Source organism: Hyperolius riggenbachi, chromosome 1 (genome assembly GCF_040937935.1).
Source record: "Hyperolius riggenbachi isolate aHypRig1 chromosome 1, aHypRig1.pri, whole genome shotgun sequence".
NCBI lineage: Eukaryota > Metazoa > Chordata > Amphibia > Anura > Hyperoliidae > Hyperolius > Hyperolius riggenbachi.
Window position 1 is genome coordinate 406,953,140 of NC_090646.1, and position 26,855 is coordinate 406,979,994.

Genomic DNA, 26,855 nt, shown 5'->3' on the forward strand with positions numbered 1-26,855 from the left:
ACCTGTCATCAAAATTTGCAGATGCTTATACCCCTGAACAGTCATTTTGAGAAATTTGGTTTCCAGACTACTCACGGTTTTGGGCCCGTAAAATGCCAGGGAGGTATAGGAACCCCACAAGTGACCCCATTTTAGAAAAAAAGACACCCCAAGGTATTCTGTTAGGTGTATGACGAGTTCATAGAAGATTTTATTTTTTGTCAAAAGTTAGCGGAAATTGATTTTTATTGGTTTTTTTTCACAAAGTGTCATTTTTCACTAACTTGTGACAAAAAATAAAATCTTCTAAGAACTCGCCATACTCCTAACGGAATACCTTGGGGTGTCTTCTTTCTAAAATGGGGTCACTTGTGGGGTTCCTATACTGCCCTGGCATTTTAGGGGCCCTAAACCGCGAGGAGTAGTCTAGAAAACAAATGCCTCAAAATGACCTGTGAATAGGACGTTGGGCCCCTTAGCGCACCTAGGCTGCAAAAAAGTGTCACACATGTGGTACCGCCGTACTCAGGAGAAGTAGTATAATGTGTTTTGGGGTGTATTTTTACACATACCCATGCTGGGTGGGAGAAATCTCTCTGTAAATGGACAATTGTGTGTAAAAAAAAAATCAAATAATTGTCATTTACAGAGATATTTCTCCCACCCAGCATGGGTATGTGTAAAAATACACCCCAAAACACATTATACTACTTCTCCTGAGTACGGCGGTACCACATGTGTGGCACTTTTTTACACCCTAAGTATGGTAAGGGGCCCAAAGTCCAATGAGTACCTTTAGGATTTCACAGGTCATTCTGCGACATTTGGTTTCAAGACTACTCCTCACGGTTTAGGGCCCCTAAAATGCCAGGGCAGTATAGAAACCCCACAAATGACCCCTTTCTAGAGAGAAGACACCCAAAGGTATTCCGTTAGGAGTATGGCGAGTTCATAGAAGATTTTATTTTTTGTCACAAGTTAGCGGAAAATGACACTTTGTGAAAAAAAACAATTAAAATCAATTTCTGCTAACTTGTGACAAAAAAAATAAAAACTTCTATGAACTAACCATACTCCTAACGGAATACCTTGGGGTGTCTTCTTTCTAAAATGAGGTCATTTGTGGGGTTCCTATACTGCCCTGGCATTTTAGGGGCCCTAAACCGTGAGTAGTCTTGAAACAAAAATGACCTGTGAAATCCTAAAGGTACTCATTGGACTTTGGGCCCCTTAGCGCAGTTAGGGTGCAAAAAAGTGCCACACGTGGTATTGCCGTACTCGGGAGAAGTAGTATAATGTGTTTTGGGGTGTATTTTTACACATACCCATGCTGGGTGGGAGAAATACCTCTGTAAATGACAATCTTGATTTTTTTACACACAATTGTCCATTTACAGAGTTATTTCTCCCACCCAGCATGGGTATGTGTAAAAATACACCCCAAAACACATTATACTACTTCTCCTGAGTACGGTGATACCACATGTGTGGCACTTTTTTGCACCCTAACTGCGCTCAGGGGCCCAAAGTCCAATGAGTACCTTTAGGATTTCACAGGTCATTTTCAGACATTTGTTTTCAAGACTACGCCTCACGGTTTAGGGCCCCTAAAATGCCAGGACAGTATAGGAACCCCACAAATGAATCCATTTTAGAAAGAAGACACCCCAAGGTATTCTGTTAGTAGTACGGTGAGTTCATAGAAGATTTTATTTTTTGTCACAAGTTAGCGGAAATTGATTTTTATTGGTTTTTTTCAGAAAGTGTCATTTTCCGCTAACTTGTGACAAAAAATAAAATCTTCTATGAACTCACCGTACTACTAACAGAATACCTTGGGGTGTCTTCTTTCTAAAATGGGGTCATTTGTGGGGTTCCTATACTGTCCTGGCATTTTAGGGACCCTAAACCGTGAGGAGTAGTCTTGAAAACAAATGTCTGAAAATGACCTGTGAAATCCTAAAGGTACTCATTGGACTTTGGGCCCCTGAGCGCAGTTAGGGTGCAAAAAAGTGCCACACATGTGGTATCACCGTACTCAGGAGAAGTAGTATAATGTGTTTTGGGGTGTATTTTTACACATACCAATGCTGAGTGGGAGAAAGATCTCTGTAAATGGACAATTGTGTGTAAAAAAAATAAAAAAATTGTCATTTACAGAGATATTTCTCCCACCCAGCATCGGTATGTGTAAAAATACACCCCAAAACACATTATACTACTTCTACTGAGTACAGCAATACCACATGTGTGGCACTTTTTTGCACCCTAACTGCGCTAAGGGGCCCAAAGTCCAATGAGCACCTTTAGGCTTTACAGGGGTGCTTACAAATTAGCACCCCCCAAAATGTGAGGACAGTAAACACACCCCACAAATGACCCCATTTTGGAAAGTAGACACTTCAAGGTATTCAGAGAGGGGCATGGTGAGTCCATGGCAGATTTCATTTTTTTTTGGTGCAAGTTAGAAGAAATGGAAACTTTTTTTTTTTTTTGTCACAAAGTGTCATTTTCCGCTTACTTGTGACAAAAAATAATATCTTCTATAAACTCACTATGCCTCTCAGTGAATACTTTGGGATGTCTTCTTTCCAAAATGGGGTCATTTGGGGGGTATTTATACTATCCTGGAATTCTAGCCCCTCATGAAACATGACAGGCGGTCAGAAAAGTCATAGATGCTTGAAAATGGGAAAATTCACTTTTTGCACCATAGTTTGTAAACGCTATAACTTTTACCCAAACCAATAAATATAGGCTAAATGTTTTTTTTTTTTAATCAAAAACATGTTTGTCCACATTTTTCGCGCTGCATGTATACAGAAATTTTACTTTATTTGAAAAATGTCAGCACAGAAAAGTTAAAAAAAAAATCATTTTTTGCCAAAATTCATGTCTTTTTTGATGAATATAATAAAAAGTAAAAATCGCAGGAGCAATCAAATAGCACCAAAAGAAAGCTTTATTAGTGACAAGAAAAGGAGCCAAAATTCATTTAGGTGGTAGGTTGTATGAGCGAGCAATAAACCGTGAAAGCTGCAGTGGTCTGAATGGAAAAAAAGTGGCCGGTCCTTAAGGGGGGTAAAGCCCTAGGTCCTCAAGTGGTTAAAGCAAAGAGAAACAAGAAAAGGGGATACATGTCAGTGATTGCAAGCCAGATAACTAGAGACGAAGGTGTTGGGGTCCCTAGGGCGCCTCTTAGTCTAGGAGGGGTGGGAGGGATGGAGGGACGTACTTTGGTGTCTCAGCCTTGGGTGCTGGAGGACCTTGTCCCGGCTCTGATCACTACTACTCACTAGCCACCACAAGATCCGAATATCACTACCTACCAGCCACCAGAGAATCTGACCAGTACTCCCAGCTACCAATCATTACCTACTACAATATCTCCAAAAAGTGGCCAATTGTGTTGATCAGTAGGGCTGTAGTAACATGCCTACATTATGCTGGCAAAGCTGCTAAATGTCCCATTTTGTGAAGGACAATGCCCCTTTTTGATCCAAATCCCTCTTTCATGTCTGATATACAGATCTCTGTACATAAATGTATTACTAACATGTGCTTACTCTGACCCTCTAAATTGATGTACTGCTCATTTTTATTTGAACTCTGAAAATGTCTTATACTCTAATTCTTCATGGCATATGGAACTAAGGGGTGGCAGAACATGTCCTAGAGGCATATCTAAAGGAGTCCCTACTTCTCACCTCAAAGTTGGGAGGTACGAGGGTAAGATCTGAGGATCGCAACTGCGAACATTGAGTATGGGTAGGCTGCATGTAAATAAACCAAGAAGTGCTGCCTTGAGACAACCTTTTACAGGTACTTGCATTTAATTACTGATATTATGGTAAGTACACCAATTAAAAACAAATTGTTTTGTGCCATATTAGTTAGGAACTATTTTTAACAGATACTCAAGTAACCAGAAACTACATTTATCCGGCATTTACTAATCTCCATAAGTGAGATTCTACTGTAAAGAACTCCTTAATTGGAAGTGGAATTCTTGATGGAAAAATGAAAATCTGTTACAATCCTTTGCGCACAGTGCCACCTTGTGGCTGTATATGAAGATTTTCTTTTCTTAATTTTCTTTTCTGCATCAGATTTTGTCTGTGGTTTAACGGATAACAAATTATACCTAGGTAATGCACTGGTTATTTTTATTGACAATAAATTGACAGTGAAAGTATTTTATCTGGCAGCATTTACAAACAAGACACAAAAGAAGACATTAAAATATTTTTAATAAATGCAAAACATGATTTTTATCATCACACCTATAAAATGTAAAATATGTACATCTCAACGAGCATGATTTACACAAATTCCTATGAAGGGACTGCTAGTCACTACTAAACATTCAGAGAAGCAACAGGCAAGCTGTGTATCTTTAATAGCAGGCAAGGCATGTTGGAAGATGTCCTTTGACAACAGTGGCAAAGCTATACCAAATTTTGTGTATAAGAAAAAAAAGGCATACACAGCATCTAATGCCTAAAAATGGTTAACAACTCTGCTCACTTAGTATTCTTATCCTGAAATCAAATAATAAAACAAGAGATCAGCTCTGATCTCTACTTACAGAAACTTAAAGAACACTTGGGGTCAATGGAATAAAAATTACGCACTTTATTTCGTTAAGTAAAATTCATGAACCGAACAAATTGCTAAAATGTTTTCTTTTGCCTTTGGAAGATCTGAAATTCTATATAAATATTTACAGGTCCCTGAGTTATTTTATACATACAAAATATAATTACGGTAACAATCCATTTTTGTACACTGCTTTACAGTTAAATTGCTCTTTCACTTTAAGATTTAAACAGTAGCAAGTCTGGGGAGACAAAGAAAACACATCACTTCTACTAAAAAAACCAAAAACAACAAATGTGCAGTGTGTTAAGTTATGTACAATAAGATTGAATAGCAATCAACAGGTGAAATATACAGCATATAGATAGATGTGACAAGATGACTAACCATACCGCTGGTTTTTAGAAATCCAATCACAAAAATCTGTCAAAGATTCTCATACTGGCACTGACATGAAAATTCTATTTAAATAGAACATTAACAATATTTTGAGGTAATGTATTAAATCAATATAAGTATATATTGATTTAGCTTGTCATTTTCACACAATTAATAATCAAGTAAATGCCCTTCAAAATGGGAAGGTAAGAGAGACATGGTTCATAATCAACTGCTAAGTATTGTATGAAAATGGCCTTGCAAATGGTTTACAAAGATCACTAAATTTTTTTCCTTTCAGGACGACACCTCCAGATGTTTTCTCATTCTTTATGAAGATGCTGTTGTGCTTTTTAGTTTTCCTGTATGTATTTATTGGTTTTAAATGCACCATAAAAGCTGGCACTTATGTAGGTGGTACAAGACTTCCTTGTATGTGTCACCCTGACTGCTCACTGACCACATGTGCTTATCTATATAGTCACAGTTCACCTTGCACTGACCACCAAACAATTAAGAAAAAAAGAACAGGACTGGGTGACCACACAGATGTGTGAGCAACTGAACACTTTACAAACGTACCGATTCAGTAATAGAGCATCATCTCCAGTTTGAACTGGCCATATTCAAGAGGATATATTGTTAAGGCCACGCATAAATGTACTGGATTTGTCAGCCCATTCATCATATTTGGTAAATTTCATGGTCAAACTTTTTACTCCCTGTAGAGCCAATTGTATCCCACAGTACACAGTCACTTTGAGTAATCAACACTGTAGAGCAGTAGAATGGTAATCTGACTACACTTTTTACCAATCTACATTCAATAAGGTGATGTGGACCTCATCTCTGTAATCAGAGTAATTTATTTTTCAGTGTATCCTCAACCACTTCCCTACCACAGGTTATTCACACTTAAAAACCACAGCATTTTTCACATTTCACTCCTCCCATTCATTCACCAATAACTTTACGGTTACTTATCACACCCAAATGATCTATATATTGTTGGGATTTTTTTTTTGCCAAGAATTAGACTTTCTTTGGGTGCTTAGAATTAACTAAGAATCATTTTATTTTTTTGCATTTTAAAGGCAATAAGAAGAAAAAAAATTGAAAAAGTATTATTTCTCAGGTTTCAGCCATTATAGTTTAAAAAGTGCTATTGTATATAAAACCCCCACATTTTACTTGCCTATCTGTCCCAATTACATTTAATGCCCCAGTACACTGTATGGCTAAAATATTTTATCTGGTGTTTTATTTTGGTAACTATGAGGGATGGGGTTGAAAAGGTTCATAATTAATGTGAGATTTTTTTTTAATGTATTTTAGTGTGTATATAGGTGTATTTTTACATTTTGGCCACTAGATACCCCTATACTTTATTCCTGTGTACTGTGACCAGTACACAGAAAGTGCTGTGTATGTGTTTTGTACTTTCACTTTCAGAATGACCACTGCCAACTCGCTGATGCCGTTACGCTTTCATTACAGGTACTTTGAATGGCTTTGGGAACACGTCCCTATTCACAGATGGGAATTCGCACGTGTGCGGTGGACACAGACAATAAACGTGTATATTAATGCTCCTGATTCCTGATCCGCAAGTGAAGTTTACATGGGCGTAGATTTGCGTAGCAAAAATCCGGAAGTGGTTAAACTGCAACAAGCTACATTACCTTACCCTGAGAGGCCTGATGCTGATTATTGTCCCTCCTGTTACCTGTCACTCTTCCTCAACTGGCTCCATAAATCAAAAAGCGCCTCAGAAGTTTCCCCCCAGCACCAGCAAGCAGTCCAGAGCTGTGTCCATGAGTTGCTTTCTTTCACTGCACATATGTGGTTTAGAATTGCTTGTCATTCCTGGAGGAAGCAGAGGACGGGGTGGAGGAGCACTGGCAATGGGGTACACAAGCAGGATCAGGCTTCTCAGGATAAGGTAATTAGCACTCCATGGGCTTACTTCTATTGTCTTTCCCTCAATCTAGGGGTGCTTTATTTTTTTTAAAAACATTCATATGAAAGCACTTTGCTTTTGTGCAATGTCTTATTGCTACAACATAGTGCGACTGCCTCAATATGAAGATAAGGGACACTTGAATAGAGACCTCAGTGTGGTGTCTTCACTGGAACTTTGGGGTCCTAGATGAATAAAGCAAAGGTGTTTTGGCAAAGTGTTGCCTACTTTTCAGAAGTGGGAGAAATAATACAAAATCTAAATATATTTGTTTAAGATGTTAAATAAGCCCCCATATACCTTGATTTTGAAGAGTCTGGTCAGGCAGTTTCCCCAGACAGATCCCAGGCAGACCACCATCCAAACCATCCTCCCCAGCCTCACTTGCTGTACCACTGCCTTTACTGAGCCAAATGATGGATGGATGGATGACTGGCAACTTGGATACACCCACTCTAGTTTGTGAGCCGCTGCTTGGCCACATTTTCCCATCCAGAAGTCAGGGCAGTTCTCCCAGGGGGCAACAAATGCCAGCAGCTCTTACCTCACAATTAAGGCATTTAGTGATATTTAGAACATCATTTTAATCTTTGGTGGGAAGAGGAGGGAAATGTATTATTATATATTAAAAAAATTTAGCTTGAAAAGGACATTAAAAGGAACGTTAAGTGATAGGAATACAGAGGATATATTTCCAAAAATGTAATTTGCTTGTTGTATTTGAGGCAAAGCATTAGTAAAAGGGGCAGACGAGTGGCATCTTTTAAAAGCTAGACGACAACAGCATCTTCCATATTTTTTTATTACTTCAGGATTATTATTATTATTTTTTTTTAACAAACTCCCTTAGTTGTATGTTAAAATGAAAGATAATCTTGACTCTAGATTAAAATACTTATGGGTTCCATTATGTATTATGAATCAGAAATTAGAATTACTCTTATTTCACATGGCGTTAAACATTTGCAGTGACTAATATACAGAGGTGTGTGTGTGTGTGTGTGTGTGTTTGGGGGGGGGAGATGGGGGCCTACCTAGAAGCCTCCTTGTGAAGTAATCTGCAGAAGCTTCTAGCACGCAATACTGTGTGTGTGTGGGGGGGAGGGGGAGGGGGTTGTGGGGGGCGGGGAAGATGGGGGCCTACCTGGAAGCCTCCTTGTGAAGTAATCTGCCGAAGCTTCTAGCACACAATAGTGTGTGTGTGTGTGTGTGTGTGTGTGTGTGTCCACATGTAGATAACAAGGGAAAGAGGGCGGGGGGGGGGGGGGGAGGAGGAGGAGGATGATTCAACAAGGATCGTAGATTACTGACCCCTAATGAGCTAAACTTTTAGTTGTGCCATATAACATTGGCCCTCGTACAATAAACTTTTTCTCCTAAGTTTCCTCCTGGGAGACAATTTTTCATCTTCTGTTTAAAATAACTTTTCAGCACTCCGCAACTGAAAATGTACCAAATGTAGGTAAGTACTGTCAAAATTATTCCGAGTTTTTTCTTGCTTGCTGGTGGCTTTAGAAGGCATTTTATTAATGAGGTGTAAAAATATTACCTAGGAGAAAACTTAGGAGAGAAAGTGAATTAACCATTTCCGCCGCCCGGACGTGAAGCTCACGTCCGGGCGGCAGCTCTGCAGCGCTCCCGCGCTTGGGCGCGCTCCCGCTGTGTCCCCCGGTAGCCCAGGGATCAGTGAAAGGGAACATGGTTCCCGATCACCGATCCCTTTCCCCCGCAGAAAAACCGAAGCGCTCACCTGTGAGGCTCCGGCTCTTCTGCCTGGCCAGATTTCCGCATCCCCCTTGTACTTCCGCTTAGAGAGAAGTACAAGGAGGGAAACTAAAAACGAAGGTGGCCATCTTGTGGCCAAATAGTAAAACTACATCTAAACATTTTTTACATTACAAAATACACATTTTACAACATTAAAAATTTACTGTTTTTGTCCCACACCAAAATATTACCCAAATAAAATTTTTAATGGTAAAAAAAAAAAATTACAATTAAAAAAAAAAAAAAAGACATAAATAGTTACCTAAGGGTCTGAACTTTTAAAAAATGCATTTGAAGGGGGTATACTACAAACATTTTTAAAATTATAAGCTTGTAAATAGTGATGGACGCAAAACGGAAACAATGCACCTTTATTTCCAAATAAAATATTGGCGCCAAACATTGTGATAGGGACAAAATTTAAATGGTATAATAACCGAGACATACGGGCAAATAAAATACATAGGTTTTAATTATGGTAGCGTGGATTATTTTAAAGCTATAATGGCCGAAAACTGAGAAATGAATTTTTTCCATTTTTTTCTTATTAATCCTGTTAAAATGCATTTACGGTAAAGTGGCTCTTAGCAAAAGGTACCACCCACAGAAAGCTTAATTAGTGGCGGAAAAAACAAGATGTAGATCAATACATTGTGATAAGTAGTGATAAAGTTATTAGCGAATGAATGGGAGGTGAAAATTGCTCCGATGCATAAGGTGAAAAATCCCCGCGGGCTGAAATGGTTAAATAAGGCCGATAGAGACATAAGACTGACTACAGTAGGGTTTAGAGTGTGAACTCATCTGCAGGACAGTCAGATATGACTATATCTTATGGAAAATGCAGCAGAATACGTTGGTTCTATATAAAATACACAATACCACCACCTATATTCAAAAAGCCTTTTTTGTCCCAGCCTCTCCTGGTTCTATTGAAGTGCTGAAATCACCTACCTGCAGTTCCCTATTAGATGGGGTGTGACCTACACTGCTAGAGGTGTTGGACCTTGTCTGGTGATCTGGATCAAGGCTAGAAGGACACCCCTGTCACTTAATTTGTGCTTTCATGCACAGAACAATAGACATTTAACAATAATTGTTTTCTATAGCAATACTAAAAGTTAGTTTTCTGAGGCTTTCCACCAATAACTCTGAAAGCTTTTAGAATCTTGGAATTCAACTGTAACTTTTGAGATATATTAAGTGGTTTGAAATTTTCCTTTTGACTGTTCATTAAATAATTGCTGATTATTTAAAGACTGATGAAATCTGACAAAGCAACAGAAAATGTAACTTGCATAAGACAAAGAATGTAAGTATACAAAAAACTATGGCCAATAACCTGTTCTCAACTGATAATAGCTGTACAAGCCAACTCTGCCTGTTAATCACTATGGTAAATTCACTCCATATTCACAGATAAGTAGATGCTTAGGTCAGGTGACAAAGGTGATGTACTCCATGTCTGGGGCTACCTAAGGCACTGTGCCACTTTATTCCTTTCAAAACTTGTTTCATGATTATATGTATGTAACAAAATGAAATAAACTGTGCTAAATGCTTTCTACCAAAGGCACGATGGTTTGTTGCAGTTGAAGAGGAACTCCACTCCTTTCAAAACTTTTTTTTTAAAGCTGTGAATGAAGCTAGAACAATCAACTGGTTTCTGTTTCTGTCTATATCCTTGTGGAGGAAATTTCCTGTAAATTTCATTTTTAATGACCATTCTCTCAGGAAGTGAGGAAAATATCTTCAGTGGGGACTGACTACCACCTCCCCAACTTCCTTTTTAAGGAAGTAAAGAAAGTGTTATAACTTCAGCCAGTTGTTTATCTCTGTCTTGGTCCTCCAAGTTTGGTTGGCAGTGAAATCATAAAGGGCATGGGATCTCTCCTCAATGGGGACCCAGACAAAATCTAAAAAAATTACAGTGTTTGTAACTTTTTTTTACTCATTATCCAAAACAGAAGTTTTGGCTGGAGCTCTGCTTTACTACAAACTATGCGGTTTGCTTCTTCTGATATTCTGAATCAGGAACAATCCAAGGTTAATGATTTTAAACAACAAAAAGACTAAAGTAGGGCTCAACTACAATGAAAAATACTGGGTGATTAAAGAAGAGATGCATAATATTTTTACATAATCCTAAATAATTTAGCAAGGAGATACAAGTTAGACAATTTATCAATTACCAGTTGCTTCTTAATAGTTTGAAGTTAAGTGCTCCTATAACCCACTACACATAATCAAGTCCTGTCTTATCACCTGACAAATAAAACTGTTTAAGTCACATGTATGAGATCCTGCTAAACAATGTCTGGAGAGGAGTATGATCAGGTATCTCCACGACCTGCCTCATCATGGCATTGGTGACATCTTCCAGGAGCATTTCCTTCAAAACAATTCCGGTCAATGTTGGTGAATCATACAGATTGGGGTTTGTTTGCCGTTTTTACACAGTGATGGTGATACCAATAAAATGTTCACTTTTGCTTTGAACACTGCATATGTGGACATAAGATACTTCTACCTCCTCTGTCTCTGATAAACTTTCAAAGCACAATTCTTCCTATGTACACTTAAAGACCAAAGGCCGTTCCATACATGGACAGATGACCTTCGCAAACAGGTACATGGTTTAAAAGTGCCAGAAAATATATATTTCATGGCTAAAGACTACTTCTGCTTCAAAACGACAAAGCACTTTTCGGTACTAAAAAGAAAACCGCATGGTTGATCCCTTTGACTTGTGCCATTATCAGACAACAAGACTTTAACAAAGGTAATTCACATTTTCTTAGGCCTCTTGCTGTTAGAAAATTGGTGCTATAGGAACATAACTAGATCCTTTTGGCTGATTAAATAGTTATTTTGTTGAAAAGTTATAGAGCAAGACTATAAATTCTGCTTGTTCAATCTGAGCTAAGTTAAACAACAAGAACAAGTGATGCGTTCAACATAAGCCCTTAAAAAAAAGTTAACATAGTTTGCTGACAACTGTACAAATAGTCTGTGCATTTCATGAAGAAAATAAAAATAAAAGCTCTTTCTTCAAACGTGTTGAAGATGTATTCTCTCTGTACTGATGGGGCATGGCTTGTCTGCTTCCCATGCCTCTCTTGTCCGTTACTCATATACAGGGCTATAGGCAATGCCTTAGCTTTAAAAATATTAAGCCATCTTTGATCCAAAGCAAGGTTCCACATGTACTGTACATGTCATCTTTGTGATCTTCATTTCCAAAGCAAGATGAGACTTCAAAATGCCATGCATGTCTGCAATGTGATGCATCTGGTTCTGTTTGGCATAACATGGTAAATGTCCATACAATAAGGCATCCAGCATATTGTGTAATACTCATGCGCCCATGGATTCCCGCACTCTCTCAACTTTTACTGTGAGCTCCTTAAAGGCCGGACGTAGAGTGATGTTATTGTTCCAGCATTCAGTCATTATCGCGTAAATCTGGGAAACAAGGTAAATAAGTCAGGTGACAAGTTTGAGATATATTTACACAGAAGTGTAGCACAAAAGTATAACAAGAAAGTATAACAAGAAGACCTGTATATGGAGCTGCAAGGAAGCCACATGTATGTTCCTATACAGCACTAGAACAACATTAATGTTCCTGGACCCTCTGCTCTGTGATCAGAAGCAGAGAGGTGAGCTGCATTGTCATGACCATTTTTTTTTCATAGAAAACAAAAGAGGTGGAAAATTGGAGTTAGATGCGGCAGTAATGGATGTTACCTGATTCAGCTAGCCTCCTGGATCAGGTATTATGTTACTTTTTTTAAAAAAATATTTTTTTACCCGACGGCTTCTCTTTAAAGGGAAACCAAACTGAGAGTAATATGGAAGCTGCCATACGCATTTCCTTTTAAACAATGCAAGTTGCCTGATCCTCTCTCCCCAATACTTTAAACCATGGACCCTGAACAAGCATGCAGATTAGGTTTTCTGAGACAAGTCTGACTGGATTAGCCAGCTTGTCTCAGGGTTGCGACACTACTGATGCCAGATCAACAGGATTGCTGGGCAACTGGTACTGTTTAACTACCTCGGTACCAGCAGTCCCTGGCTCCTTAAAGGGACACTTAAGTCAAACAAAAAAAATGAGTTTTACTCACCTGGGGCTTCCAATAGCCCCCTGCAGCTGTCCGGTGCCCTCGCCATCTCCCTCCGATCCTCATGGCCCTGCCGGCAGCCACTTCCTGTTTCGGTGACAGGAGCTGACAGGCTGAGGACGCGAGTGATTCTTCGCGTTCCTGGCCACAATAGCGCCATCTATGCTGCTATAGCATATATCATATACCATATAGCAGCATAGAGGGTGCTAATGTGTCTGGGAACGCGAAGAATCACTCGCGTCCCCAGCCTGTCAGCTCCTGTCACCGAAACAGGAAGTGGCTGCTGGCGGGGCCAGGAGGATCGTAGGGAGACGGCGAAGGTACCGGACAGCTGCAGGGGGCTATTGGAAGCCCTGGGTGAGTAAAACTCATTTTTTTTTGTTTGACTTAAGTGTCCCTTTAACCACTTGAGGACCACAGTCTTTTCGCCCCTTAAGGACCAGAGCCTTTTTTTCCATTCAGACCACTGCAGCTTTCACGGTTTATTGCTCGCTCATACAACCTACCACCTAAATAAATTTTACCTCCTTTTCTTGTCACTAATACAGCTTTCTTTTGGTGCTATTTTATTGCTGCTGCGATTCTTAGTTTTTATTATATTCATCAAAAAAGACATGAATTTTGTCAAAAAAATTACTAACGTTCTGTGCTGACATTTTTCAAATAAAGTTAAATTTCCTATACATTTGAGCGCGAAAGTTATTCTGCTACATGTCTTTGATAAAAAAAAAAAACATTCAGTGTATGTATATTGGATGGGGTAAAAGTTATAGCGTTTACAAACTATGGTGCCAAAAGTGAATTTTCCCATTTTGAAGCATCTCTGCCTTTTCTAACCACCTGTCATGTTTCATGAGATGCTAAAATTCCAAGATAGTATAAATACCCCCCAAATGACCCCATTTTGGAAAGAAGACATCCCAAAGTATTCAGTGAGAGGCATGGTGAGTTCATAGAAGATTTTATTTATTGTCAAAAGTTAGTGGAAAATGAAACTTTGTGACCAAAAAAAAAAAAAAAAAAGTTTCCATTTCTTGTAACTTGCGACAAAAAAAAATGAAATCTGCCACGGACTCACTATGCTCCTCTCTGAATACCTTGAAGTGTCTACTTTCCAAAATGGGGTCATTTGTGGGGTGTGTTCACTGTACTGGCATTTTGGGGGGTGCCTAATTGTAAGCACCCCTGGAAAGCCTAAAGATGCTCATTGGACTTTGGGCCCCTTAGCGCAGTTAGGCTGCAAAAAAGTGCCACACATGTGGTATTGCCGTACTCAGGAGAAGTAGTATAATGTGTTTTGGGGTGTATTTTTACACATACCCATGCTGGGTGGGAGAAATATCTCTGTAAATGACAATTTTTTGATTATTTTTACACACAATTGTCCATTTACAGAGATATTTCTCCCACTCAGCATGGGTATGTTAAAAAATACACCCCAAAACACATTATACTACTTCTCCTGAGTACGGCGATACCACATGTGTGGCACTTTTTTGCACCCTAACTGCGCTAAGGGGCCCAAAGTCCAAACAGTACCTTTAGGATTTCACAGGTCATTTTGCGACATTTGGTTTCAAGACTACTCCTCACGGTTTAGGGCCTCTAAAATGCCAGGGCAGTATAGGAACCCCACAAATGACTCAATTTTAGAAAGAAGACACCCCAAGGTATTCTGTTAGGAGTATGGTGAGTTCATAGAAGATTTTTTTTTTTGTCACAAGTTTGTGAAAAAACACAATTAAAATCAATTTCCGCTAACTTGTGACAAAAAAAAAAATCTTCTATGAACTCACCATACTCCTAACAGAATACCTTGGGGTGTCTTCTTTCTAAAATGGGGTCATTTGTGGGGTTCCTATACTGCCCTGGCATTTTAGGGGCCCTAAACCATGAGGAGTAGTCTTGAAACCAAATGTCGCAAAATGACCTGTGAAATCCTAAAGGTACTCATTGGACTTTGGGCCCCTTAGCGTACTTAGGGTGCAAAAAAGTCCCACACATGTGGTACCGCCGTACTCAGGAGAAGTAGTATAATGTGTTCTGTGGTGTATTTTTACAAATACAGATGCTGGGTGGGAGAAATATCTCTGTAAATGACAATTGTTTGTAAATGGACAATTGTGTGTAAAAAAAAATCAAACAATTGTCATTTACAGAGATATTTCTCCCACCCAGCATCTGTATTTGTAAAAATACACCACAAAACACATTATACTACTTCTCCTGAGTACGGCGATACCACATGTGTGACACTTTTTTGCAGCCTAGGTGCGCTAAGGGGCCCAACGTCTTATTCACAGGTCATTTTGAGGCATTTGGATTCTAGACTACTCCTCACGGTTTAGGGCCCCTAAAATGCCAGGGCAGTATAGGAACCCTACAAGTGACCCCATTTTAGAAAGAAGACACCCCAAGGTATTCTGTTAGGAGTATGGTGAGTTCATAGAAGTTTGTTTTTTTTTGTCACAAGTTAGCGGAAAATGACATTTTGTGAAAAAAAAAACAATACAAATCAATTTCCGCTAACTTGTGACAAAAAATAAAATTTTCTATGAACTCATCATACACCTAACGGAATACCTTGGGGTGTCTTCTTTCTAAAATGGTGTCACTTGTGGGGTTCCTATACTGCCCTGGCATTTTAGGGGCCCTAAACCGTGAGTAGTCTGGAAACCAAATGCCGCAAAATGACCCTTGAAATCCTAAAGGTACTCATTGGACTTTGGGCCCCGTAGCGCAGTTAGGGTGCAAAAAAGTGTCACACGTGGTATCGCCATACTCAGGAGAAGTAGTATAATGTGTTTTGTGGTGTATTTTAACATATAACCATGCTGGGTGGGAGAAATATCTCTGTAAATGACACATTTTTGATTTTTTTTCTTTACACACAAGTCAATTGTCCATTAACAGAGAGATTTCTCCCACCCAGCATGGGTATGTGCAAAAATACACCACAAAACACATTATACTACCTCTCCTGAGTACGGCGATACCACATGTGTGACACTTTTTTGCAGCCTAGGTGCGCTAAGGGGCCCAACGTCTTATTCACAGGTCATTTTGAGGCATTTGTTTTCTAGACTACTCCTCACGGTTTAGGGCCCCTAAAATGCCAGGGCAGTATAGGAACCCCACAAGTGACCCCATTTTAGAAAGAAGACACCCCAAGGTATTCCGTTAGGTGTATGGTGAGTTCATAGAAGATTTTATTTTTTGTCCCCAGTTAGTGAAAAATGACACTTTGTGAAAAAAACAATACAAATCAATTTCCGCTAACTTTTGACAAAAAATAAAAAGTCTTCTATGAACTCGTCATACACCTAACAGAATACCTTGGGGTGTCTTTTTTAAAAAGGGGTCACTTGCGGGGTTCCTATACTGCCCTGGCATTTTGCGGGCCCAAAACCGTGAGTAGTCTGGAAACCAAATTTCTCAAAATGACTGTTCAGGGGTATAAGCATCTGCAAATTTTGATGACAGGTGGTCTATGAGGGGGCAAATTTTGTGGAACCAGTCATAAGCAGGGTGGCCTCTTACATGACAGGTTGTATTGGGCCTGATCTGATGGATAGGAGTGCTAGGAGGGTGACAGGAGGTGATTGATGGGTGTCTCAGGGGGTGGTTAGAGGGGAAAATAGATGCAATCAATGCACTGGGGAGGTGATCGGAAGGAGGTCTGAGGGGATCTGAGGGTTTGGCCGAGTGATCAGGAGCCCACACGGGGCAAATTAGGGCCTGATCTGATAGGTAGGTGTGCTAGGGGGTGACAGGTGGTGACAGGAGGTGATTGATGGGTGTCTCAAGGTGTGATTAGAGGGGAGAAATAGATGCAAGCAATGCACTGGCGAGGTGATCAGGGCTGGGGTCTGAGGGCGTTCTGAGGGTGTGGGCGGGTGATTGGGTGCCCTAGGGGCAGATAGGGGTCTAATCTGATGGGTATCAGTGACAGGGGCTGATTGATGGGTGATCAGTGGGTGATTAGATGGCAGAACAGATGTAAACAATGCACTTTGGAGGTGATCTGAGGGTAGGTCTGGGGCAATCTGATGGTGTGGGTGGGTGATCAGATTGCCCGCAAGGGGCAGGTTAGGGGCTGATTGATGGGTGGCAGTGACAGGGGGTGATTGATGGGTGGCAGTGACAGGGGGCGATTGATGGGTGATTGACAGGTGATCAGTGGGTTATTACAGGGAAGAACAGATGTAAATAATGCACTGGCGAATTGATAAGGGGGGTTCTGAGGGCAATCTGAGCGTGTGGGGCGGGTGATTGGGTGCCCGCAAGGGGCAGATTAGGGTCTATTCTGATGGGTAACAGTGACAGGTGGTGATAGGGGGTGATTGATGGGTGATTGATGAGTAATTAGTGGGTGTTTTTGAGTAGAGAACAGATGTAAACACTGCACTTGGGAGGTGATCTGATGTCGGATCTGCGGGCGATCTATTGGTGTGGGTGGGTGATCAGATTGCCCGCAAGGGGCAGGTTAGGGGCTGATTGATGGGTGGCAGTGACAGGGGGTGATTGATGGGTGATTGACAGGTGATCAGGGGGGACAGATGCATACAGTACACGGGGGGGGGGGGGGGTCTGGGGAGAATCTGAGGGGGGGGTGATCAGGAGGGAGCAGGGGGCAGATTAGGGGCTAAAAAAAAAAATAGCGTTGACAGAAAGTGACAGGGAGTGATTGATGGGTGATTAGGGGGGTGATTGGGTGCTAACAGTAGTCTGTGGGGTGGGCAGGGGGGGGTCTGAGGGGTGCTGTGGGCGATCAGGGGGCAGGGGGGGGAAATCAGTGTGATTGGGTGCAGACTAGGGTGGCTGCAGCCTGCCCTGGTGGTCCCTCGGACACTGGGACTACCAGGGCAGGAGACAGCCAGTATAATAGGCTTTGTATACATTACAAAGCCTATTATACTATTTACATGCGGTGATCCGGGTGCTAGTAACCCACCGGCGCTTCCGAACGGCCGGCGGGTTACAGCGCGAGGGGGCAGAGCCAGTCACCGGCGGCTGATCGCGTCATGAATGACGCGATCTCCGCATAACCACGTCTGCCGCTGCCTCCGCCGATGGGCGTATTGCGGTCGTTTAGGCCCAGTCTTTGCTGCCGCCCATTGGCTGGGGGCGGTCGGCAAGTGGTTAAGGACCAGAGTCTGCTGGTACTGCAAAATGGTACTTACCAACGAATCACGCCACACACCCGTCACTCCCGCAGATCTCCCATCGCTGCAGGTCACTCTCTCTGCCGTCTCTATTGACAGCTGAGCTCTATGAGCAGGTCAGGAGCTGCTATCATTGGCTCCTGATGCTATCCATCAATTTAAGCCAATGGGATTGGCTTACAGTGATGGCAGGGTCAACTCAGGAGTCAAAAAAATCAGCTCCTGACCAGCTCACACAGCTCTGCCATCATATAGACGGCAGGGCGAGTGAATTGCGGCAATGGAAGAGTGGCCGGACACTTGAAATCTACATCCTGTCAGAGCTGCGCAGCCAAGAGCAGGACATAGATTTCAACCGAGCTGGTCTGGAAGAGGTTAAAAGGAAATAAGTATGGCAGCCTCATAACACTCACCTCGGGTTCGCTTTTAAAGCTGAATTATTGCAAATATATTTTTTTTTGTAACAAGACTTTTCTCAAACTCCGCTGGTGGTCCTGGGTCACTATGAGCTAACTGGGTACTCTGTATTCAATCATTTCACCGACAGGTTTTTAAAAAAAATAAATAAAAAATCTATCGAGTTTCAAAGTATCACAGCATCAGGGCCGGCGCTACCATAGAGGCAAAGGGGGCAATTGCCCCTGGGCCCCCAGAGCTTGTAGGGGCCCCCAGTGGCTACAAGAGGAAAAAAAATTTCATATCGACCTTATAGTTTTTTGGAAAATCGATTTTAAAGTTTCAAAGGAAAAAAATACACATTTAAAAACCTGCTGACTTTAATGGTTAATAGCAAATCCACCTTATGTGCTCGAAACCCTAAATTTGCAGGATGTGTTAAGGAGATCATTGGGAATGAGAGGAAAAAACAATTTTTCAAAAAGACCTTATAGTTTTTGAGAAAATCGGTTTTAAAGTTTCAAAGGAAAAAAGTATACTTTTAAATGCGGTAAATGTCACTTAGTAGCAAAATTTACAGGCATCAAAAGAAAGAGCAATAAATTTCCTGACGGGGTTTCCAGGGGGTCCATACGCAGCACTTTGGTCAGGGATTGCGATACAGCCGCAATATGGCTGTATGAAGATCCCTGGCATTTTTTCCTATTTTCCCAATTTTGTTTTTATGGTTAGAGTGTGGGATTTTTTTTTTTTTTTTTTAAATTATGTGGGGTCCCCCCTCCTGAAACTTTTTAACCCCTTGTCCCCCATGCAGGCTGGGGTAGCCAGAATGTGGAGCTCCGACCGATTGGGGCTTCACAACCTGACTATACCAGCTGCAAAAAAGGTCCCTTAATGCCGATTTTTGTTTCGGGGTATCTGTTGGGGGGGCCCCCCAGGTTTATTTTGCCCTGGGGCCCGATTGTTGCTTAAACCGGCCCTGCACAGCATATCCGCCTAATATAACATTAAATTCAGATCTGAATACAACTGGAGGTTTGAATGAGCTGTGCTATAGTTTATTTTAAATTATTCATGATATCACTATAAATATACATACTGTAGTGGGAAATGTCCCCAAAAATCTAAAGAAAGCATAAAAAAATCCACATTCAAACATTTCAGGACTCAAACTGCAGCTTCATTAGAGGCCAGATAAATCTCAAATTATGTAAGTGACAATGCATTTGGTATTTCATTAAATCGCAGGAGGCACTGAGAGGTGGGAGAAAGGCCACTCAGCAGCAGTGCTGCATAAGGTGACATCGTCACATACATATTTTGGCCTGTGCAGTATTGGTAGTTTGTGGAGTTCCATCGGTCTTCAAGTTTACAAGATATGTGCCATCTGATTTGAGAAATTGGTTATCTGGCCTCTGATGAAGCTGTAGATTGGACTGAACTGCTCTATTCTCAGGGTAGGAAGGGATCATAAGGTGGTCAAAACTGTTACTTGGGGTAGAATGTTGGCTACACAAGTTATGGATGGTGGTCACACCTTACATGTGTGTATCTCAAATGATCATGACCTTCGGAGTAATATGTGCACAAGTGTGGTAGGAACATTTGGTCAGGAATAGAAAGCCCCAAACACGATGAGCACAACTGTATAAGTATCTTGGGATCATGGGGAACTATGGAGACAGATGCAGTTTGTAAATTCATAACATTTTTATGCTCCACTCTTCAGCAGGTCATTAACACCTTGCTGTGAATCTGATGACCGAAGTGTTTTATTAAACACATTGCTGTATATTTGCCTTTATGTTTTTCACCCAGTTGATCCTGTACCTCCTGGAGTAAAACATGGTGCTGAGATATCTGGTAAAGCTAAAAAAATATAAGGGTCATGGGGCTTCTATTACATCAAGGTCTACAATACTGTAGGTCAGCTGTGTTGATGAGAGACTGGTTACTGGCATCTCTTTACAACATACTGGCCTTCTCACCCATACAATGTTCGAGGTTGTGTGACACTTCAAGATTAATGTATTTGCATAGTTTGCAGTCTTCACTCTTGTTTACTATAATTGCTTATTTGTGTTTACTCTCGCATGATTTCATTTGTGAAAGGACCTTAATTGTGAACATTTTTAATTATAATTATATAAGTGTGAGTGTGTGAGTGAGTGAGTGAGTGAGTGAGTGAGTGAGTGAGTGAGTGAGTGAGTGAGTGTGTGTGTGTGTGTGTGTGTGTGTGTGTGTGTGTGTGTGTGTGTGTGTGTGTGTGTGTGTGTGTGTGTGTTGGTGTGTGTGTGTTTGGTGTGTGTGTGGTTGGTGTGTGTGTGTGTGTGTGTGTGGTTGGTGTGTGTGTGGTTGGTGTGTGTGTGGTTGGTGTGTGTGTGGTTGGTGTGTGTGTGGTTGGTGTGTGTGTGGTTGGTGTGTGTGTGTGGTTGGTGTGTGTGTGTGGTTGGTGTGTGTGTGTGGTTGGTGTGTGTGTGTGGTTGGTGTGTGTGTGTGGTTGGTGTGTGTGTGGTTGGTGTGTGTGTGGTTGGTGTGTGTGTGGTTGGTGTGTGTGTGGTTGGTGCGTGTGTGGTTGGTGCGTGCGTGCGTGTGTGTGTGTGTGTAATATGTACATTTGTTCTAAAGTAAAATGCACTATAAATGTATTTTTCCTTGTGTAACTACCACAATGGGTTGTAAAAATCTGACAGGTTTAGGATAAGTCTATCTCTTCAGTCCTTCATTGTTTTCAAACACACTGAGAGGCCTTTTCCAACACCCGCACTCCGATTCCATTATCTAAGCACTTGGGTTTTGTGATTGCAGGAGCAAAAACCCACCTCCACCAGTACACTTTTTTGGCCAATTGCCATGCATGCTGCATTTACAATTGACCTGTATACATTCTTCTGAATCCCGGCAACGAATAGCCACTAAAAAAATGGGGAAAATCTCAATCACGGCGGGTTTGCGATGCTGATCATGATTTTTGGTGGAAAAGGGCCCTTACTGAACAGGTGTTGCTCAGTCCAACTGCCAAAATAATGTGCAAGTGAGTAGGAATCCTTATTGACATCTTTGTATCGATCCTTTCCAGAAAGTGGCAGATAGCGTTAAGAAGTGTTTTTTTCCCCTTCCTGTAGAGAGGCATTAACCCCTACCTAGCCTATAAACCCCTTGAGTCACATGTACTAGGCATTGAGATCCGTGAACACCTTTAATGACTGTCACATGTAGCGATCAGATTCAATCACTAGGGGGACAAGTTCAGGGCCCCAGTACTGTATAGTTGGATTACTCTCCCACTGCCTAGCTGTGCATCTGTACAGCATCGGGGACCCCAAACTGTCATCCTATCAATCGGATCCAATCATTATAGATGCACAGGTGCCAGGACAGTATAGGAACCCCACAAATTACCCCATTTTAGAAAGAAGACACCCCAAGGTATTCCGTTAGGAGGATGGTGAGTTCATAGAAGATTTTTTTTTTTTTGTCACAAGTTAGCGGAAATTGATTTTAATTGTTTTTTTTCACAAAGTGTCATTTTCCGCTAACTTGTGACAAAAAATAAAATCTTCTATGAACTCACCATACTCCTAACGGAATACCTTGGGGTGTCTTCTTTCTAAAATGGGGTCATTTGTGGGGTTCCTATACTGCCCTGGCATTTTAGGGGCCCTAAACCGTGAGGAGTAGTCTTGAAACCAAATGTCGCAAAATGACCTGTGAAATCTTAAAGGTACTCATTGGATTTTGGGCCCCTTAGCGCACTTAGGGTGCAAAAAAGTGCCACACATGTGGTACCGCCGTACTCAGGAGAAGTAGTATAATGTGTTTTGGGGTGTATTTTTACACATACCCATGCTGGGTGGGAGAAATATCTCTGTAAATGACAATTGTTTGATTTTTTTTACACACAATTGTCCATTTACAGAGATATTTCTCCCACCCAGCATGGGTATGTGTAAAAATACACCCCAAAACACAATATACTACTTCTCCTGAGTATGGCGATACCACATTTGTGACACTTTTTTGCAGCCTAGGTGCGCTAAGGGGCCCAACGTCCTATTCACAGGTCATTTTGAGGCATTTGTTTTCTAGACTACTCACGGTTTAGGGCCCCTAAAATGCCAGGGCAGTATAGGAACCCCACAAGTGACCCCATTTTAGAAAGAAGACACCCCAAGGTATTCCGTTAGGGGTATGGTGAGTTCATAGAAGATTTTATTTTTTGTCACAAGTTAGTGAAAAATGACACTTTGTGAAAAAAACATCAAAAATCCAATTTCCGCTAACTTTTGACAAAAAATAAAATCTTCTATGAACTCATCATACACCTAACAGAATACCTTGGGGTGTCTTCTTTCTAAAATGGGGTCACTTGTGGGGTTCCTATACTGCCCTGGCATTTTACGGGCCCAAAACTGTGAGTAGTCTGGAAACCAAATTTCTCAAAATGACTGTTCAGGGGTATAAGCATCTGCAAATTTTGATGACAGGTGGTCTATGAGGGGGCAAATTTTGTGGAACCGGTCATAAGCAGGGTGGCCTCTTAGATGACAGGATGTTTTGGGCCTGATCTGATGGATAGGAGTGCTAGGGGGGTGACAGGAGGTGATTGATGGGTGTCTCAGGGGGCGGTTAGAGGGGAAAATAGATGCAATCAATGCACTGGGGAGGTGATCGGAAGGGGGTCTGAGGGGGATCTGAGGGTTTGGCCGAGTGATCAGGAGCCCACACGGGGCAAATTAGGGCCTGATCTGATGGGTAGGTGTGCTAGGGGGTGACAGGAGGTGATTGATGGGTGTCTCAAGGTGTGATTAGAGGGGGGAAATAGATGCAAGCAATGCACTAGCGAGGTGATCAGGGCTGGGGTCTGAGGGCGTTCTGAGGTGTGGGCGGGTGATTGGGTGCCCGCAAGGGGCAGATTAGGGTCTAATCTGATGGGTAACAGTGACAGGTGGTGATGGGGGTGATTGATGGGTAATTAGTGGGTGTTTAGAGGAGAGAAGAGATGTAAACACTGCACTTGGGAGGTGATCTGATGTCGGATCTGCGGGCGATCTATTGGTGTGGGTGGGTGATCAGATTGCCCGCAAGGGGCAGGTTAGGGGCTGATTGATGGGTGGCAGTGACAGGGGGTGATTGATGGGTGGCAGTGACAGGGGGTGATTGATAGGTGATTGACAGGTGATCAGTGGGTTATTACAGGGAATAACAGATGTAAATATTGCACTGGCGAATTGATAAGGGGGGGGTCTGAGGGCAATCTGAGCGTGTGGGCGGGTGATTGGGTGCCCGCAAGGGGCAGATTAGGGTCTAATCTGATGGGTAACAGTGACAGGTGGTGATTGATGGGTAATTAGTGGGTGTTTAGAGGAGAGAAGAGATGTAAACACTGCACTTGGGAGGTGATCTGATGTCGGATCTGCGGGCGATCTATTGGTGTGGGTGGGTGATCAGATTGCCCGCAAGGGGCAGGTTAGGGGCTGATTGATGGGTAGCAGTGACAGGGGGTGATTGACAGGTGATTGACAGGTGATCAGGGGGGATAGATGCATACAGTACATGGGGGGGGGGGGGGGTCTGGGGAGAATCTGAGGGGTGGGGGGGTGATCAGGAGGGAGTAGGGGGCAGATTAGGGACTAAAAAAAAAATAGCGTTGACAGATAGTGACAGGGAGTGATTGATGGGTGATTAGGGGGGTGACTGGGTGCAAACAGTGGTCTGGGGGGTGGGCAGGGGGGGGGGGGTCTGAGGGGTGCTGTGGGCGATCAGGGGGCAGGGGGGGGGGGAATCAGTGTGCTTGGGTGCAGACTAGGGTGGCTGCAGCCTGCCCTGGTGGTCCCTCGGACACTGGGACCACCAGGGCAGGAGGCAGCCAGTATAATAGGCTTTGTATATAGTACAAGGCCTATTATACATGCGTGCAGCGGCGATCCGGGTGCTAGTAATCCGCCGGTGCTTCCGAACGGCCGGCGGGTTACAGCGAACGGTGGGCGGAGCCAGTCCCCGGCGGCTGATCGCGTCACGAATGACGCGATCGCCGCATAGCCACTCCCGCAGCCGCCCCCGCCGATGGGCATATTGCGGTCGTTTGGGCCCGGACTTTGCCGCCGCCCATCGGCTGGGGGCGGTCCTCAAGTGGTTAAGCACACATTTCGCAGTGATACATTTTCCTGACATGCACAGCACACATAGTAGACAGTGAGTGATGCCTCTTGATGTTAGCAATCTGCTCTATCTGACATCGTTGTTTGCTTGTGGCAGACACATGACACCTCCAGAGATCAGGAATTCCTGGTATGTGAGAGTCTATTTAGGTCCTGTAAACTGATTTTTTTGTAAATTGCTTACCAACACAGCTCAGGGAGCATCATGAACAGCAATACAGCAGTAGCTCTTTCCACTCAGGATCTATTTACAAGGGAAATCCGAGAACCAGGCTGCATGACTGATTACACAGCTAGGCAGAGGGAATAGCAGAAGAGGAGAGAGGAAGCACATGGAGGTCTGAGGGGGAGAGCCTGACACTCTACCAGCATGCACACACACAGCTCTGCTAGTGCTATGCTGTGGGACCAACACACTAGTGTTGTCCGGATCATGAACGATTCGGATCTTTGATCCGAATCTATTTTGTGAGTCGAATCATCCGAATCATCAAAATGAGTGATTCGGATCGAAAAAGGGGCGGGGCAAGGAGCGACACGCCCCCTCTCAGCGGGCAGTGGGGTCCTGGAAGCAGAGCAGGGATGGATCGCTGAGTTGGAGGGGAGCCAGCCTTGCAGGGACAGGTAGATGAGTCTAGAGAGGGGACATCGGTGCCACTGCCAGATATGTGTAGAGCACACATACTGGCTGCAATGTGCTGCCCATTATAGGCTGTCTGTTCTGTTCCGTAGTTGTGCACAGTGATCACATTGGAAACTTTTGGCTCAGCTCAGCACAGCTCAGTAACTTTGCAGGCACTGTGATTAAAAGGCAATATGATCCTCATGCACCAGGCACTAAACAGCTGCACTTCACGGAATGCTTTGGAAAGCTTTCTTTCACTGCGACGTTTGCTTTCAAAGTACACAGATGAACATATAGGTGAAATACATGTAAAGCATGATTGCAGCATGTGGGTATTGTGTGCAAACAAACATTTCTGCTCTCTGCTCTTCCCTTCTCTGTCCACTCCCTGCCCTCTGCCCATCTTCTCCCCTTCTCTGTGTGTCCACCCCCCTCCCCTTCTCCTGTCCACAGCAGGGAAAGACCTGTCCTGCTTTTCATTTCACCCCCGAATGCTTCGGTAGTAAAATGATCCGAGATTCGGATCAAAGATCCGGATCTCTTCAATGATCCGATTCGAATCATCCGGATCATTGAAAAGTTCCGAACTTCCCATCTCTACAACACACGCAGCTATTACAGGAGATCTGGAGATAGACAGGACGGGAGGAAGCTCCAGCAGAGGGGAGGTGCCAACAAGAAAGCCAGCATTGTAATAGGCTGCCCTGTGATGATCTCAGACAAGAGGGGTGGAGGCGAAACTATTTCTGCTCTGTACGCTGAGCTGTAACGCTGCGCTCCCGGCGTGATGCGGTGCAATCATCCGGACCACACACACAGAGCTCATCAGCTCACTGTATTGAGACACGCACGGGCCCCTGACTGCCACGGGCCCAGTCGCGAATGCGACCACTGCGACCGCGGGCCCTACGCCACTGCAGGGGAGAATGGTCTGCTATATGCCCAGCTAGTAATAAAATAAGACATATGTGACATCCTTTTAACTGGGAATAGCCAAAGTATATCTTTTCACATGGTTTATAGCAGTGGCATTCGTCATGTGAAAATGAGGAAGGGTGAAGCGTGAAAAACAAATGGGTATTTTCTGAATTTATATATATTTTTCCGTGCAAAATGCACATAAAATAGAAAATCCCCCCTAAAAAAATATTGCCCAGAAAATGCCTAGATTTTAATTTGTAATGTAATTTGTCACACTTAGATATCTATCACATTTGGTATAAAACGTATGCACACAGGATCAGATTAGTCGTAGTCAAAATGTAAGCTAGGATCATACACGAGATATCAGATAGCTGCGGTACAATGGGCCAAGACAAAGGCTAGGTTGGTTAACAGGCTAGGGTCATACATGGGTAGTCAGATGGCTGAGGTACAATAGGCTGAGACAGAGTCGAGGTCAAGGAGTAGCAAAAGTCACACACAGTAAATCAAGAAAACAAACACTAGTCTAAAAGATATATATATATATCGATATCGCAAACACTGCATATCTATCTATCAGAGCAACTAGGCTAATAACATAAAATAAAATCACACAGTGACAGAGTGCCCAGCACCAGCGTACTGATTGCTATCACGGGCAGAGCCGTTTTTGGGGCGTGCGGTGCGTGCATCCGCTTGGGGTGCAGTGCAGCAGGGAGGAGAAGTAGGGCGCTGGAAGAAGTACCGACAGATAGAAAGACGGTGACACGC

At 42.6% G+C, this 26,855-nt stretch overlaps 1 protein-coding gene across 2 annotated transcripts in view; it reads right to left on the minus strand.

Moving 5' to 3' along the window:
- Positions 1-9,018: 9,018 nt before the first annotated feature.
- The window catches only part of JAK2 (Janus kinase 2), a 349,977-nt gene continuing 332,140 nt past the window's right edge, over positions 9,019-26,855 (minus strand). For both annotated transcript variants that reach the window (XM_068235595.1, XM_068235603.1), the window contains one exon: positions 9,019-12,148. In XM_068235595.1, the coding sequence (XP_068091696.1) occupies positions 12,041-12,148 (108 nt within the window). In that variant the 3' untranslated portion in view covers positions 9,019-12,040. The remainder of the gene's footprint in view (positions 12,149-26,855) is intronic.